Genomic DNA, 15,550 nt, shown 5'->3' on the forward strand with positions numbered 1-15,550 from the left:
AAGTCTTTTCAGACAAGTGGTAGCGTGAAATACCATCTGATTTAAACAGCCAATACTTGTCACGGAGCCATTGACATAAACAGCAGGCTCTGAGGTTTCAGCAGAGCTGGTGATGGCCAGAGAAAGAGCGGATTTTACTTTCTGGGAAACCTCGCTCTCAACCAGAGCTGTCAACTCTTTAACTTCCTTACATTTTAACTGCGACCCATTAAGAGCCATACCAAAGCTGGTAGCGACAGAGTCTCCCATGGTTAGGTTAATTGTCTCTATAGCTGCAGGTACGTTGGTCGGAGAATCCCTCTCAGCGATGCACTCCTGCTGAACAGCTGGAAGGATGGTTTTCAGCACTAGTGCAGAAATACTCTGTATGATTTCAGTAATCATGTCGGTGAGTAAAGCTTGTGTATCAGAGTCATGAATCTGTTCAGCAAGCATGCTCCACTGTATTGGGGAGATTCTGTCAAATTGTCTTGTGACTATGGGCAGAACATCCTCTGGTGTAATAATGACAGGGCTGTCCATCTGGACTTCGGGCATCTCCACTGAAGACATATCTGTTTTGTTTTTCGCGCAGGGGTTTTAAATAAGTTTGATTAAACTTGGGAAACAGTTAATTTTCAGTAGCTCTAGATACTCACAGTGTGTGTGTGATCTGGAAATCAGGAACCGAACCTAAATGCTTTTCTTGACCAGAGCCTCCTATTTAAAAGAAATCCAATGTGACGTCACACGAAAAGATCAAAGGACGAAATGGCTTTGATGTTTGGCTTTGATGTTACGTACATCCTTCATTACGCATGCGCGCAAAATCCTACGCATGCGCACTGAAACGCTCAGGATAAAAAAAAATGGCGGAAACAAAGATTTGTCAAATTTGAACAGAAAAAACACTGCAGTCAAGTAATCTGACGAATGAGCGACGGTCAACAATCAATAAAAACAATGTCACGAGAGAAGCCATTTTATTTCTTTATTTATACACTGTTATCGTGAATTTATTATCAACATTTAATTACTAAAACAAGATGTGAAGGTGTGATATGATCTCAAACTTTATTACAAACTTTATTACACCGAACCTGAAGAAGTCTGTGGATCATCTGTGTGAACAAAAAACATGACATCCACACGGGAGCTTATTGGCTCTTGATGTAGTTTGATAGCTATTTTTTTTAAACCCACGATGGCGGAAGGAGGAGAGGCTGTCGAATTGGTTGCAGATCTTCTTAGAAAGCCATTGTGACGGCGGACTTTGAAGAAAAAGCTGGATATTGCGTGGAAGGGACACCCAAAACCCCCGGAGCTAGCGAGCCAGACCCAGCCGGGGAAAGGGTGTGTTCGCCACTTTCAAGGCAGCAACTACTAGCACTAACCTTGGCTCCGAGGAGAACTTTAAATTGTTTCATAAATTCTGGTGAGTAAAATGAATTATATTTTTGTGTATATATATATTTTTTTGTTTACTTTTTTTGCATGACAAAATGGCAAAAAACAAAACAAAGCATGACAAAAATTACCACAGACATCAAGAAGTTCAAAAAGCTATATGTGTACATTACACCACACTGTTTAGAAAATATAGCCATACATTCGCATTATAATTCATTGTGTTTAGTGGCTTGGCACCAAGCGAGTTTAAGGGTCCTAAAGAATCACAGTGTGGAAATGGAGACTACTAATTTGGAGACAAAATAATTCAAACCAAGTCTCTAGCCTCTGCCCAGTTGCCTTAGAGTATGGCACAGAAACACAAGTGTCAGCTCAGCTTCTTCTCATTAGTCGGTGTCCACTGGGTCTTTTCCAGCAGAACCGTCTCCACATGGCAGCAGCAGTGTGTCCCTTTTGTGTGCAATAATAAGTCGAATAATCACAACACAATACAAAATAATTGGAAAACACTGCATCCAATAAATATATATGCAACATAACATTGTATATTCATCTTATATTTACACCATATTTGTCATGTCCTTTTATTGCATATATATATCCTTTATACTTTGTATTAAAGGCGTGCTGACTTGTACATCCTGTAGGCCCTATATCTGTCTAAGCCACTGAGGCTAACAGCTTAGCAAGCTAACACAACTAGTGTATGGCACCACACCAAGTTACTTCCTTCGTCCAGCTCGTAACATCGAAAACTGATCCACCAAAATTGGTATGTCTTCACAACACTAAAGGTCACAAACATAAAGCACACAACAAATCCCCACGATTGTGACAATTTGTTTTGTTTGAAGCTGTGAAAACTTTCACGGACCGAAAACATGCAGCTCCACAGATCAGAAAAGTAGGAATCTCTTCTCTGAAGGGCATAAATAATAGATCAAACATTTGTTAGTTGCTGGCTGCCAAACAGACATATTTTCAATTACGCAATAAAATGAGTTTCAAGATGAGAAAAGCACAAGATGCTTTTAATTTAAATTCCTAAGCGCAGTATTTTGGTCGTTAAAGTGTTTTGGTTATTTATTTACAGGCATTAGTAAATTAACCCTCTCTCAGCAGGGTCACGCTCACTTGATGACGGATTATTCCTCTCACCTTTTGAAAGCCAACTCTTCTTCTATTCAGGGTTCAGTTTTCATTCATCAGGATGACAGAGAACAAAAACTAGACATAGTTATTCAACAACTTTTTTTAAAATCCCCTCCCTCCAGGGTAGCCAAGTCAAATAGTTTCTGAGTGTTTGTTGAGGCTGTCTGGATCCAATTAAATTCTTTCTACACGCACATCCACCTCCGAACACCAACAACACGCTGCTTTTAAAAGCCAATTTTATGAGTTTGACCCACCTCACCGCTAGGTGCGTGAGTGCTTGTGTTCCCAGGTTGACAAAGATTGTGTTGGAGCTGAGGGCCAGACGGCTGAAAGGAGCAGAAACAAAGCTGGCTTGTTTGGCTCTGGTTAAGACTGTGGGGGCGGGGGGATTGGTGGGTGAGAAAGGAGGGGGGGCAAAAGCCTTGAAAGGGAAAATGGGAGGAGATGAGAAGGAGAGGGAGTGAGGAAGGATGGAAAAGAGGAGGGGAAAGTGGGGAAGAGGAGGAGGAAGAGGCCCAGTTTCCATCGCTCGCCACAGGAAACCTGCGTTTAAATGCAAGCCAGAGTCTCTCTAGCAAACAACTTGTGTGCGTGTGTGAGTGTAGAAAGTGTGTGAAGAGCATTCAGCAGCATGGTCAGCCGGTAAGTAACGCTCTGCCTTTTGTTTTTTTTGTCTTTTCCTCAACTGCATGTTTGAGAATAGCAAAGCACAACATTAGAATGAGAGAAAGTAGTTTGCAGATGAGTGTTGTTCTGCTGCAAGAGAAAATATCTTAACCGTGAGTCAACTGAGAAGATTTTTTTTCTGATGCAAAGCTTCCCACAAGGTATTTCTCTGCGTAGCGGGAGAACAGCGTAACTGGCCTCAAAAGTCAGAAAAGAAGGTGTGAGCCATCTGGAAAAAGGGAGGAAGGAATTCCAGCATTCAGTGAAATAAATGCAGACAAGCTTGAACATTTTGCCTGAAAAGAAAAATAAAAGGAGTGAAAGAAGGGAAGGAACAGAACCAGAGAAGAAATGAAACTTTGATAGATGAAAGCTTGAAAGGCAAATCTTGAAAGTTTTCCGTGGGTAGAACAGAAACAAGCAGCAAGCAAAACAACCTCATTTACTGTAGAAGCTGCTCTGGAGCTTTTGATGTTGTGGAATAGGCTACGGTCTAATGGTGTTTAGAGACAACCCAGATTCAACAGAAAAAGAAGTCAGCCTTGAACACCATTTTTTTTTTTGACTCACTCGTGTTGTTGATATTTCTTGTTTTGCTCTCCAGTGTGGAGCATCCTGCTGGAGGCTACAAGAAGATCTTCGAGACAGCGGAGGAGCTGAATGAGCCGATACCTGCAGAAGTCACAGGTATAGGGGAGAGTAACCGAGAACTTTATTACTTAAAAATGACAAATTAAAAAATACTGTTATTTTCTTACCAATGCACAACTGAGTAGGAGTCTATTCAGCATCCTTATTCATTTTTCAATTAAATTTTATTTATATAGCGTCAATAACAATACAAATTGTCCCAAGACGCTTTACAAAATCCAGCCTGAAACCCCCAGAGCAAGCCTGAAGGCGACGGTGGCAAAGAAAAACTCCCTTTTAACAGGAAGAAACCTTGAGCAGAACCCAGCTCTTTCCCCTGTACTACTCCTTCAATGTCTGGACATGGTAGTCCTCAGTCCTCTTGGAGACATCTGAACATGAAATGAGACGTTCATAAATACCACAGAATGAATCCTGACGACATTCCCTTTTATGTTTGATTTAGAGGGAAATGTCTTGACTGTTATCTGCGCCATCGTCCGATCAATAGTTTCATTTGTCCGTTGTTTGTTACCATTATCTCGTCAGTTGAGTCTATTTTTCCTGTAACACATGTCAAAAGCAAAGGTCTGCCAACAACTCAGAGCCAGAGTTGGCACGCAGAAACACATGATAAACATAACACACCTGTAGTGTTGCCAGATATAGCTGAGCAGTGGTTGGCCGTCAGGGCCAGCAAAGCTTTCTCTGCTGGGTCCAAACTTGAACAAAATCACTGACTTCTAGTTTAATATTTTTCCAATATTAAACTTATTAAATTATTCACAATAACCTTTTCATTTTATGGCTTGTCTGTCTCAGCAGTGGTGCTTCTGGCAGTGTAACTTTGCACTTGAGCTTTTATCCAATCATATTTCAGACATCACGTGTTGTCGGAGTCAAAGAAATCTGCCTGGGCCTTCGCATTTAAAACTGAAGGCGGCTAAAGCTTGAAGTTCATTGTAAGGACGTTGTTCCTTTAACCAATCAGATTTCAAGTTCCTAGTCTTAGGCCTTCTCTGTGCCCCACGGTAGAGTCCTCTGATTGGAGGGTCAGAGAGCCGCTCCGTTTAAACCAAGCTAGCGGTTCACGATCATCTGTTGCGAGCTGCACAAGCAAATCTTCTTCGTTAACGTTTTGATAGCTATTTTTTTTAACCCACGATGGCGTAAGGAAGAGAGGTTATCGATTTGGTTGCCGATCTTCTTAGAAAACCATTTTCACTGCAGACTTTGAAGCAAAAGCTTCAAGAAAGGCCGCCCAACCCAGGACCTAGCTAGCCTGACCCAGCCGGGAAAGGGGTAGGGCAGCAACTATGAGCGCTATAAGGATAACTCTAAATGGTTTCTTAAGTTCTGGTGAATAAAATTAATTATATTTACATCTTTTATGTATATTTTTGCTGACATTGATGCTCCTGCTGGATTTGAGTTATGTGGTGTTGGTGCGCTGTGGCTGCAGTGAATGAGAAAAGACTTTTGAACTGTTCTAAGTGATGGCATTCATCTCTCTATATGAGATGCCTGTCTACGATGCAACGTCCTGTTTTATTGCGTAACCGTATGATGTTGATGGTTTCTGTAGCAGTGGCGTCATAACGATAGGTTTGGAGGGTATTGAAGGCCTAGATGGAAAAAAGAACTGCCCGGCACCGTAGTTAAGGGTTTCCAGCCCAAAAGATTTTAAATACTAGACAAAAAAAACACGATTTCTCACATTAGTCTATAGTCTATCAAAAGAAACGGCAGCCAACCAACCACAAATACTCACATCTGCACATTTGTTGCGGCGACACAGATCCAAAATGTATGTGTGGAAAACTATAGATTGTATAAATACTGGCCAAACTGACGCTATTTTCCCGGGCATACGGGCTGCGCCATCTTGCGACTTTGGAGCCAGAGTCTGCGCAGTCTGCAGCCAGACACCAGGGGGAGCTCTACTTGCTTTGGCTTCACTTTTATCTTTTTGCTTTGGCTTCATCTTTTATTTAGCCTCCTCTGTTAGTGTAAAAATTGACCCATATATGATTTGCAGACAGAAGTCAAATATGTCCTTTAAATACACTACCTGGTTAACAAGTAACTCGCAAGCCTGTTTGTTCAGAGGCCCTGTTTAGACCTGGCATGAACACATGTCCTAAGTGATCCAATTTCAGACATGCAGATTAAATTACAGGTGTGAACACACCCAAGACGGTTTTAGGTCGCATTTGAAATCCGGTTAAACTACTCAACTGACGTCAACGGTATCAGGGTTCAGGTTTTAGTCTGAGCAGATCACTAAAATAAGCAGAGATAAATAAATAAATGGTAACATGTGTGTTTTCAGTGAGAGAGAGACTTTACAGCTTGTTCTAAAATGCGTATCACTTTCCGAAGTCATGACGCACACACAGCAAACTGCTGTTTGTGGTTCTGAAACCGCGATCCATTAGATCAAACAGCACAGTGTTCTACTGTGATGCCGGTGTTTACCGACCAGAGAAGAGACTTTATTTCCCATCTTCAGCAACATTTTATTGAATTTATGTTTTTTATTGTTCTGAACGAAAAAGGGCACTGCGCAATTAAACACAAAAACCGGAAGACGCTCTGTGAGCCTCAGGCCTTCAGTATTTAAACAGCCTTATCTTGTGTGTGTGCAGGTGTTATCCCATCATGGCTCGGGGGCAGTCTTCTCAGGATGGGTCCGGGTCTGTTCGAGGTGGGAGATGAACCTTTCCACCACCTGTTTGACGGACAGGCTCTCATTCACAAGTTTGACCTGAAGAACGGCCAGGTGACATACTACAGGAAGTAAGGATAACTCATTCTGGCGTTGATCTAGACGCGTATGTGGGTGTTTTAAGAGATGTTAAAATGGCGTGGGAGAAAAATCTGGCTCATGTATTCCATGCACTTGCAGATGCAGACATTTTCTAACATCTGACGACGGATCGGTGTCAGCTAACTCCGTCTTTGTTGCATGATGTGTCTCAGGTTTATCAAGACGGATGCCTACGTTCGCGCCATGACGGAGAACAGGGTGGTGATCACTGAGTTTGGCACAGCGGCCTATCCAGACCCCTGCAAAAACATCTTCTCCAGGTAAAACCAAACCCGCACGCTCAAATATTACCAACGTTTCAAACATTTTAGGTGTTCAGTGTAGTTTGTCCCTTCTGAAAATAATATTTAGGGACATTTTGGGAAAGCTGGAAGCACTCTGCATTCCTGTGGTCGGTAAGAACACCATAATAGCTGAGACACATTTTTTATTTATTTATTTTTTTGTCTGTTGATTCATCACAGACACTCATCTGCTTTAATTGTTCTAACAACATGTTTGAGAAATTCCACTCAAAATCTTGGGAGTCGATTCAGTTGACTTGATGTATAGATTATTGCTGTTTACCTTCCACTGTGTGACCCCAAAATTTATCATCAACGCCATTAAATTTGAAAGCGAAAATCCACTGTACACTTTGTTAAAGGGGAACTACTGTTTTTTACAACCTGGACCTTATTTCTAGCATAAAATACGTTTGTTTACTCACCCATATTGCACCCATTGCACTCGTTCAGGAGATAATTAGATCAGCGTATATCCATATAGTGGGAGTGACTGGGGCACCGAGACGCAGCCTCTAAATTTTGTTATGATACGCTAGTGCTATTCCCCATTGAGTCCGGAGTTACCTATTATCATCATCCAGGGTCTGTAGATTGACCTACAGCTATGGTTCGTCCACAGCCTCAGAATCGGAAAAATATTGAGCCATGTTGCAAAAAACTAGCAGTAGCAAATTACAGGTAAACAAGCCGACCACCACGGGTGCGCGCGGTGCTCAGAGATGACATCATCCAGGTCAGAAGACATCATCCAGGGTCTGTAGGTGAATCTACAGACCCCGGATGATAATAACAGGTAACTCCGGACTCAACAGGGAACAGTGTTGGGAACGTTACTTTAAAAAAGTAATTAGTTATAGTTACTCACTACTTGTTCCAAAAAGTAACTGAGTTAGTAACTGAATTACTCTATAATAAAAGTAACTCGTTACCAGGGAAAGTAACTATTTGCGTTACTGTTAAAAAAAAAAAGTTGCTATATGTCAAAGAATTTGGATTTTTTTGAGCAGTTTTCACAAGTCAGTTGAAATGACTAGAACAGACAGGTGTTTGTACATAACTTCCGATATTTATATATATATTTTATGATTATATTTATATTAAATTTATTTTTATAATATTTATATTTCGGTAGGGTTTAGACGGCGAGCTGTCATCTGTGGTGGAGGTATCGGTGTTTTTGGCCACTAGCTTTGTAGATGCGTGTGTCGTTGTGAGATGCTTCATTAAATTAGAGTTGCTTACAACGGATGTCGAGAAAGTCTTCGCTCCTGGATATAATGTACACATTACATGCACGTTCCTCCCTTTGACCACAATGAATTTTTTTATTTATTGAAGTAGTGCTTATATCTCCACCTTGAAAATGCCAACTTTTCATCGGATTGCTCCTGACTCGCCATCTCTGCTGCTTCATCGAATCTCTGTTTAGCTGTTGTGTGTGTGTGTGTGGCGCGTGTGCTGGCATGTGTGTAAAACCACTGGCTCTGATTGGCTACCATGAAACATGACTCTGCCTTAGCCAATCATAATCGCTTACCTCGTTATTAACCCACCTCCTCACTAGCGGTGAGCCAGGGGTGCGTTCCTGTTACACAGTTTATTCAATCAATGCATAGTAACGCACCGCATTTAACGTCCAGTAACGTTAACGGCGTTGTAACGACGGGAAAAGTAATTAGTTAGATTACCCCGTTACTGAAAAAATGACGTCGTTACCTAACGCCGTTCTTTTAAACGGCGTTATTCCAAACACTGACAGGGAATAGCACTAGCGTATCCTAACAAAATATAGGCGAAATGAACGAGTTTCGTGGCAGGTAATGTGTTATTTAGAGGCTGCGTCTCGGTGCCCCAGTCACTCCCACTATATGGCTATATGCTGATCTAATTATCCCCTGAACGAGTGCAATGGGTGCAATATGGGTGAGTAAACAATCGTATTTTATGCTAGAAATAAGGTCCAGGTTGTAAAAAACAGTAGTGATTATATGGATAATTTGTGGAGCATTTGTAAACCACCACAAAAAATATCAATGTACTCCTGTACTTTTATTTTGGAGAAAGAAGTAGTTGGATTAATAGAAGCTCATCATCACTTTTCCTTGTGTCTTGTGTCTTGTTAGGTTCTTCACTTACTTCCGAGGCATCGAGGTGACTGATAACTGCTTAGTGAACCTGTACCCCATTGGCGAGGACTTCTACGCCGTCACTGAGACCAATTACATCACCAAGGTCGACCCCGATTCGCTGGAGACGCTGAAGAAGGTCGGATGGGTTTAAATTTAGTTTTAGGGTTAAATTTAGTTTTATGGTTAACATGCATTCTCCTGCGCTTGTCTTTACAATCAGGTGGACCTGTGTAAGTACCTCTCTGTGAATGGGGTGACTGCCCACCCCCACATTGACGCAGACGGCACAGTCTATAACATCGGGAACTGCTTCGGAAAGAACTTTAGTCTGGCCTATAACATTGTCAAGATCCCACCTGCTCAGAAAGGTGAGCGGCTTGTCCAATCGCCGGCAGTGTCGGTGATTGGATTTATTGCAATTTATTTTTATTAGTGCATCCAAATAATCTTAATTCCTTGAGTTTTTATGGCGTTTGTGGATTTTTCGGGTTATTTGGGTTTGTGAGGAGTATAACAAATGCATCCTCTGAGCGGGTTGACTTTAATATAATGGTAATCTGTTAAAAAAATAAAATAAAGGAAATTACAATACAGGCAAACAGAGTGAGAACTGTAGAAAATCTGTCATTGATTCTTCACATTTAGGATGTATTTATTTTATTTTAGACAAAGAAAAGCTGTCTGAAGTTTGCCGTTTGAAATGTAACTTGGAGAAAGGAGTCCATGGCAAAGAGATTGAATAAGAGTAAAATGACGGATGAGAAGGTAGAGGGAGAGAGAAGAAAAGACAGAATAAGACAAAGACGCTGAAAGGAAAAAGAAAATAAAGGAGCAATGCAGAAATACTTTGCTGCAACATTTAATATCTGTGTGTGTTTCCAGATAAATCCGATCCTATAGAGAAATCTGAAGTGATGGTGCAGCTGCCCAGCAGTGAGAGGTTAAAGCCCTCCTACGTACACAGGTACAGAGTGTTCTCATACAGCATCTGTCCAGAAAAGATCAAGAAGGACTGTTCCTTGTTTCTTTACCGTCAAACCTCTGTCTCTCTGCTCGCCTTGTCTGTCCGTAGCTTCGGCATGACAGACAACTATTTCGTCTTCGTGGAGCAGCCGGTAAAGATCAACCTGCTCAAGTTCCTGTCGGCTTGGAGCGTCAGAGGGGCCACTTACATGGACTGCTTCGAGTCCAACAGCAGCATGGGGGTAGGACGAGGGGGGCCCCCTGAAAAACCGAGGGGCCCTTGGCTGGATGGTCTCAAACTGGCTGCTAATTCTCAACATACTTTACTGTTAGAAGTTCAGTATTGCCATGAAGGGTGTGTTTGATTTGCAGACATGGTTCCACCTGGCCACTAAGGACCCGGCAGGTTATATGAGCAGCCACAAGTTCAGGACGTCAGCCTTCAACATCTTTCACCACATTAACACCTACGAAGACGAGGGATTCATCGTGGTCGACCTGTGCACCTGGAAAGGGTGAGTGTGACGCCCTGTGACTGTGTGTGTGTTGAAGCGTCACATGTGTAACTGTGTCCCTCTCTCCGCAGTTACGACTTTGTGTATAACTACCTGTACCTGGCCAACCTGAGGGAGGACTGGGAGGAGGTGAAGAAAGCAGCGGCAAGTGCTCCTCAGCCTGAGGTCAGACGATACGTGCTGCCGCTGGATATTCACAGGGTGAGTCCACACCTACATCTATATATCTGTCTGTCTATATATCTATCCATCCATTGCTGGTTGTTATAGAGATGCCGGTCAGTGGCTTAGCTACACTAAAAATCTACAACCTTCCCCTCTGTGAGCTCGTCATTTGGTCTTTTCCTCCACATTGACACAAACGTCCGATTGTAAGACCTTTCATCTTCGGTGTAAAAGACTCGTCTTTGCTTGTGTTCAGGTGGAGCAGGGGAAGAATCTGTTATCTCTGCCCTACACTACAGCTACTGCCGTTCTTCAGAGCGATGGCACCATCTGGCTTGAGCCTGAAGTCCTGTTTTCTCTACCAAAACAGGGTAAAACCCGTTTAATTTAATGCCCATGAACCAACACATGTCGTCTCAAGAGGCACACAATATACTGTTGTTGTTTTTGTGTCTCAGCTTTTGAGTTTCCTCAGATCAACTACTCTATGTGTCGTGGGAAAAAGTACTCCTTCACCTACGGCCTGGGACTCAACCACTTCATCCCTGACAGGGTATGACACTCACTTTATGTCAGGACACTATGGACATAAAGCGCTAAAGCACATGTGTTGACAGCTGTCAGCTGGTTGTCGCCGCAGATAGTGAAGCTGAACGTGCAGACCAAAGAGACCTGGGTGTGGCAGGAGGACGAGTGCTACCCATCGGAGCCGCTGTTTGTGCCAACTCCTGGAGCTACGGAGGAGGACGACGGTAGGTGAAGGAGTCTCGCGTCCAAGTGGTGGACGGTGCACCACAATCACGGGTATTCAGTCTAGTTGTATCAAGGCATTTCATCTGTTTCTGGAGTAAAGCTTGTGAGTCTGGACAGCATTTTCCAGGCTGACTTCTTGAGTTTATAATCAGTGACAGCGGTTACTTTTGATGATTTGATTTGTTCAGATTGTCTGGTCCATATCTGCAGTAAATATGATCACTCACATAAGTCTTAACCCCTCCATGGCAGCGAAACGTTTGCAAATTCTGCTCCAACCGAACCTAAAGAACAAATGTGACGACCCACCGTCTGGGTTTCTGCTGTTTGCTTCTCCGAGAAGAAAACATGAAAACATAAACGTGTTGCTACATAATGATAAAGGTATTTGTATCCAGAACTGTCTCCAGACCTCATAGAAGCTTTAAGTTCACCTGGGTGGCACTTTGAACTACTTGAAAATGGACCTTTGTTAGTTTAAACTGAAATTACAATTGGTTCCTACGGTAAGACGTGAATCTATTTTTAAGGAGTTAAAATAAAGTTAAACCTGTATTATTTCACTTCTCCTTCTGTTGATGTGTTTTATTTTATGTCTTCTTAAAAGGGTTTGCACTTCCTTCATCCTGCATCAGAAACTTGAACCCATTTCAAACTCTTAACTTTAATCTGTGTCTGATCTTAAACGGTGTGAAACACACACACACAGCAGTCACCTCCTCCTCCGTCCGGGTTTTTCAGGTGTGTTGCTGAGCATCGTGGTGAAGCCCGGCGCAGAGAGACCCGGCTTCCTGCTGGTGCTGGACGCCGCGAAGCTGACGGAGCTCGCCAGGGCCGAGGTCAACGCCATCATCCCGGTGACCTTGCACGGGATGTACAAACCGTGATTTCCTTCGAACACGACCAGGATGCTTCCTGAAACACATCCAGCCTCCACACTCGACGTTCTGTTTAGGAATGAACTCCACATATTTGTCCGCGGCACCGCTCATTAACCCTTTTTTCTGCCTCATTTTCTTCAGCTGACGCGTGGAACATATCACGAAGCTTTTATTATGTTATTATTGTGTGGAACAATTGTACACGGACGGTGGTGAACAGCAGCAAACATTAACAAAAACAATCACATTTACTGCATGGAAAGTCTTGTTTCATAATCAAAACGACTTCTGTATATTTCTGAAATCATTCTTATATTTTAAACAACTTTATAAAAATAAAAATTAAACTTCAATGATCGTGTTACAGTTTTTGATACTCATTAAACCTCTTACACATGAACACCTCATGGTTGGATGTTCATGTCTGACAAGATTGTTCTTTTTAACGAGGGACTCTGCTGCAGCACGTTTTTATTGGACAAAGATTTGATAAAATGTGGGATTTTGGAGCTTTAGTGGCTCTCTGATACTGTAGTAGGCTGTTTCTCCGAATGCCTGAGGAAACTTGAAAATCAGGTCTGACTTCAGTTTCAATTATCTTGTCTCCAAATTCGTTGTCTCCATTTTCACACCGTGATTCTTTGTGGGACCCCTGAAGTCAGTTGTTGCCCAGCCACTAAACAAAATGAAATATACAATGATGATCAAGTCATAGTATTGTAATAAAAATGCACGGAAATTTGGAAAAAATGAACAACTACATTTGTTACAGTGTGGTGTTGTTAGGGCTCTCAAGTCACATACAACATTGACTGTTTAGAAAAGAGATTGGTAATCTATGAATGGATGAGGCGAAGGCAGACTGCTCCATATAGACTTTTTCAAACTACATCATGAGCCAATAAACTCCCGTGTGGATCTCATGTTTTTAGTTCACACAGATGATCCACAGACTTCTTCAGGTTCCGGTCAGGTGGCGGTCATTTAATGGACCGGGAAATTGATATTAACGTGACAGCACTAGCTCAGAGTATTTTTTAACTAAATTTATTTCTAAATATAAAACACAGTTGTCGCCTAACAGGAAAAAAAAAACAGTGTAATAAAGTTTAAGATCATATCACACCCTCATATTTTGTTTTAGTGATTCAATGTTGATAATAAATTCACGATAACAGTGTATAAATTCTCTCGTGACATTGTTTTAATTGATTGTTGGCCGTCGCTCATTCGTCAGATTAACTGCAGTGTTTTTTCTGTTAGTTAAAATTTGACAAATTTTCCGCCATTTTTTATTTTTTTTTTTGGCCCTGAGCGTTTCAGTGCGCATGCGTGGGATTTTGCGCGCATGCGTAATGAGGGATGTACGTAACATCAAAGCCATTCCGTCCTTTGATCTTTTCGTGTGACGTCACATTGGATTTCTTTTAAATAGGAGGCTCTGGTCAAGAAAAGCATTTAGGTTCGGTTCCTGATTTCCAGATCACACACACTGTGAGTTTCTAGAGCTACTGAAAATTAACTGTTTCCCAAGTTTAATCAAACTTATTTAAAACCCCTGCGCCAAAAACAAAACAGATATGTCTTCAGTGGAGATGCCCGAAGTCCAGATGGACAGCCCTGTCATTATTACACCAGAGGATGTTCTGCCCATAGTCACTAGACAATTTGACAAAATCTCCCCAATACAGTGGAGCATGCTTGCTGAACAGATTCATGACTCTGATACACAAGCTTTACTCACCGACATGATTACTGAAATCATACAGAGTATTTCTGCACTAGTGCTGAAAACCATCCTTCCAGCTGTTCAGCAGGAGTGCATCGCTGAGAGGGATTCTCCGACCAACGTACCTGCAGCTATAGAGACAATTAACCTAACCATGGGAGACTCTGTCGCTACCAGCTTTGGTATGGCTCTTAATGGGTCGCAGTTAAAATGTAAGGAAGTTAAAGAGTTGACAGCTCTGGTTGAGAGCGAGGTTTCCCAGAAAGTAAAATCCGCTCTTTCTCTGGCCATCACCAGCTCTGCTGAAACCTCAGAGCCTGCTGTTTACATCAGTGGCTCCGTGACAAGTATTGGCCGTTTAAATCAGATGGTATTTCACGCTACCACTTGTCTGAAAAGACTTGCAGCCAGTCTGAAAAGTGAGTGCTTTGGAGCATGTCGGCAGTCATCATCAAGCTCAGGTTCTTCACCAAACCTGGTAATACTCCCAGAGCGATGTGACTCTCAGGAGGTGCAATCTCTGATCTCTTCCCCCTCAGTGAGAAAAGCTGTGAGTGAAATTCTCATGACAGTTTGCAGTGAGTCACCAGACTTGGCAGAAGAGACTGAGGATGGTGTACCTCCTCTTAGCACCTCTTTGGAGGCTCGAGCAGCAGCAAAAGAAATTATCAGTGCTATACTTAATGACCTGCATTATTCTGAGAAAAGCAAACTAGCCACGCCTCATTTTAATATGGTGCCCCTGGTTAGTAAGCTGAAAAACTTTTTCAGCTCACTGGATTTTCTGTTAGGGAACAGTCCCGCTGTTACTCAAGAGACAAAAAGACAGCAGTTTTCTAAGTTTGTCAAAAGACAGTTTGAGAAAATGATGTCAGATCTGAAGGCCGCCTCTCGGAAAAAGGACAACGATTTCATTGTGAGTGTTGAGATTCCTGAACAAACAGATGAAGACAACCTTGAAAATCTTTTACCAGGAGCTGTTCCAGATTATCCAAAATCAAGACCTTCTTCTGCTTCTTCTTCTTCTTCTTCTTCTACGCCGTCAGAGAGGAGAGTGAAGAGAACGTCTATCAATTTTGAGACTATGAAACGTGACATTGACAGTATGCTGGAAAAATTAAATCAGTCACAAGAACCTGCGAAACAAGCCAGCAGCACACAGGCAAACATGTACAGCAGGGAAATTAAGAAGTTTTCAAAGGAGCTGACTGATAAAATCTACGAACAGCTGATGGTTAACCACATATATCAAATCCCGTGTGTTCCAGTGGGAAAGAAACTTTTTGACTCTGTCCTCTCTAAGTTCAGGACATATGGTGATGACAATCAGTTGCGCTTTTCTGCTGAAGTCCTGTATGCCATGACGGAGGACTCAGTGGAAAAGTTCTTGCAGCAGGTGCTATCCTGTAAGGAGAGGGAGGAAATGCAGGAAACAGCCCACACTGAGGAAATTTCTGA

At 42.2% G+C, this 15,550-nt stretch overlaps 1 protein-coding gene across 2 annotated transcripts; it reads left to right on the forward strand.

Moving 5' to 3' along the window:
* Positions 1-1,333: 1,333 nt before the first annotated feature.
* Positions 1,334-12,705, forward strand: LOC311490242 (retinal Mueller cells isomerohydrolase-like). Of its 2 annotated transcripts, none has more exons than XM_084547644.1 (14): positions 1,334-1,414; positions 3,815-3,897; positions 6,489-6,639; positions 6,823-6,930; positions 9,081-9,222; positions 9,307-9,454; positions 9,969-10,050; positions 10,159-10,291; positions 10,422-10,564; positions 10,636-10,765; positions 10,986-11,100; positions 11,188-11,282; positions 11,370-11,481; positions 12,224-12,705. In XM_084547644.1, exons 3-14 carry the CDS (start codon positions 6,527-6,529, stop codon positions 12,367-12,369), a joined length of 1,467 nt encoding a protein of 488 aa, XP_084403770.1. In that variant the 5' UTR covers positions 1,334-1,414; positions 3,815-3,897; positions 6,489-6,526; the 3' UTR covers positions 12,370-12,705. The 2 variants fall into 2 exon arrangements, with proteins under 2 accessions (XP_084403770.1, XP_084403769.1); XM_084547643.1 differs by lacking the exon at positions 1,334-1,414 and adding an exon at positions 3,000-3,186.
* Positions 12,706-15,550: the final 2,845 nt, after the last annotated feature.

Source organism: Chelon labrosus (genome assembly GCF_963514085.1).
Source record: "Chelon labrosus genome assembly, chromosome: 7".
NCBI classification, from domain to species: domain Eukaryota; kingdom Metazoa; phylum Chordata; class Actinopteri; order Mugiliformes; family Mugilidae; genus Chelon; species Chelon labrosus.